Source organism: Meleagris gallopavo, unplaced genomic scaffold (genome assembly GCF_000146605.3).
Source record: "Meleagris gallopavo isolate NT-WF06-2002-E0010 breed Aviagen turkey brand Nicholas breeding stock unplaced genomic scaffold, Turkey_5.1 ChrUn_random_7180001900588, whole genome shotgun sequence".
NCBI classification, from domain to species: Eukaryota; Metazoa; Chordata; class Aves; order Galliformes; family Phasianidae; genus Meleagris; species Meleagris gallopavo.
In genome coordinates, this window is record NW_011163844.1 from 1 (window position 1) to 553 (window position 553).

Genomic DNA, 553 nt, shown 5'->3' on the forward strand with positions numbered 1-553 from the left:
ACGTGTCTCGCGTGGATCCCGGCCCGTTCGGCGCACAGCCCGATAAAAACATCTTCCGGTATCACTTTCGGTACCGAAGGGGCGACCCTTAAAACCTCCAAGACGGCGTCCATGGACAGAACGTAGGCGCTGCCGCTGCAATACGGTGGGAACGAGGACGGGGCGTAGAGCCACGCGGGGACGTGGTGGCGGCTTCGGGGGTCCCGGTTCGGAGAGACCCCGTAATGGACCCGACCCATGTAATAAAGGGGAGGGGGAGACGGGGCGGAACGGAGGTGGGCGAGGAGGGCGGGGGTGTGGATGAACGAATCGTCGTCGGCTTTGAGGACGAATTGAGCGGCGGGGCAAAAGCGAGCCGCCCAACCCAACAGCAGCAGCGTCTTCTGGGTCAGGTTGGCGTAAGTGTCCCAAAAGGAGCCCTGAAGGACGTCCCCGAACCGCTGCCACTCCGTACGCAGCGCTGACCCGTAGCGCTGGGCTTCGGCCTCGGGTTCGGCCCCATGGCGCTGGGGTTCGGCCCCATGGCGCTGGGGTTCGGCCCCATGGCGCTGGG

At 65.6% G+C, this 553-nt stretch overlaps 1 protein-coding gene across 1 annotated transcript; it reads right to left on the bottom strand.

Annotated features, from left to right (window-relative positions):
• Nucleotides 1–5: 5 nt before the first annotated feature.
• Nucleotides 6–548, bottom strand: LOC104916477 (beta-1,3-galactosyltransferase 4; the record flags this gene model as incomplete). The annotated part of the gene is made up of 1 exon (XM_010727517.1): nucleotides 6–548. A coding segment is annotated over one exon (543 nt), but the record flags the coding sequence as incomplete, so codon positions are not given.
• Between the last annotated feature and the right edge of the window lie 5 nt (nucleotides 549–553).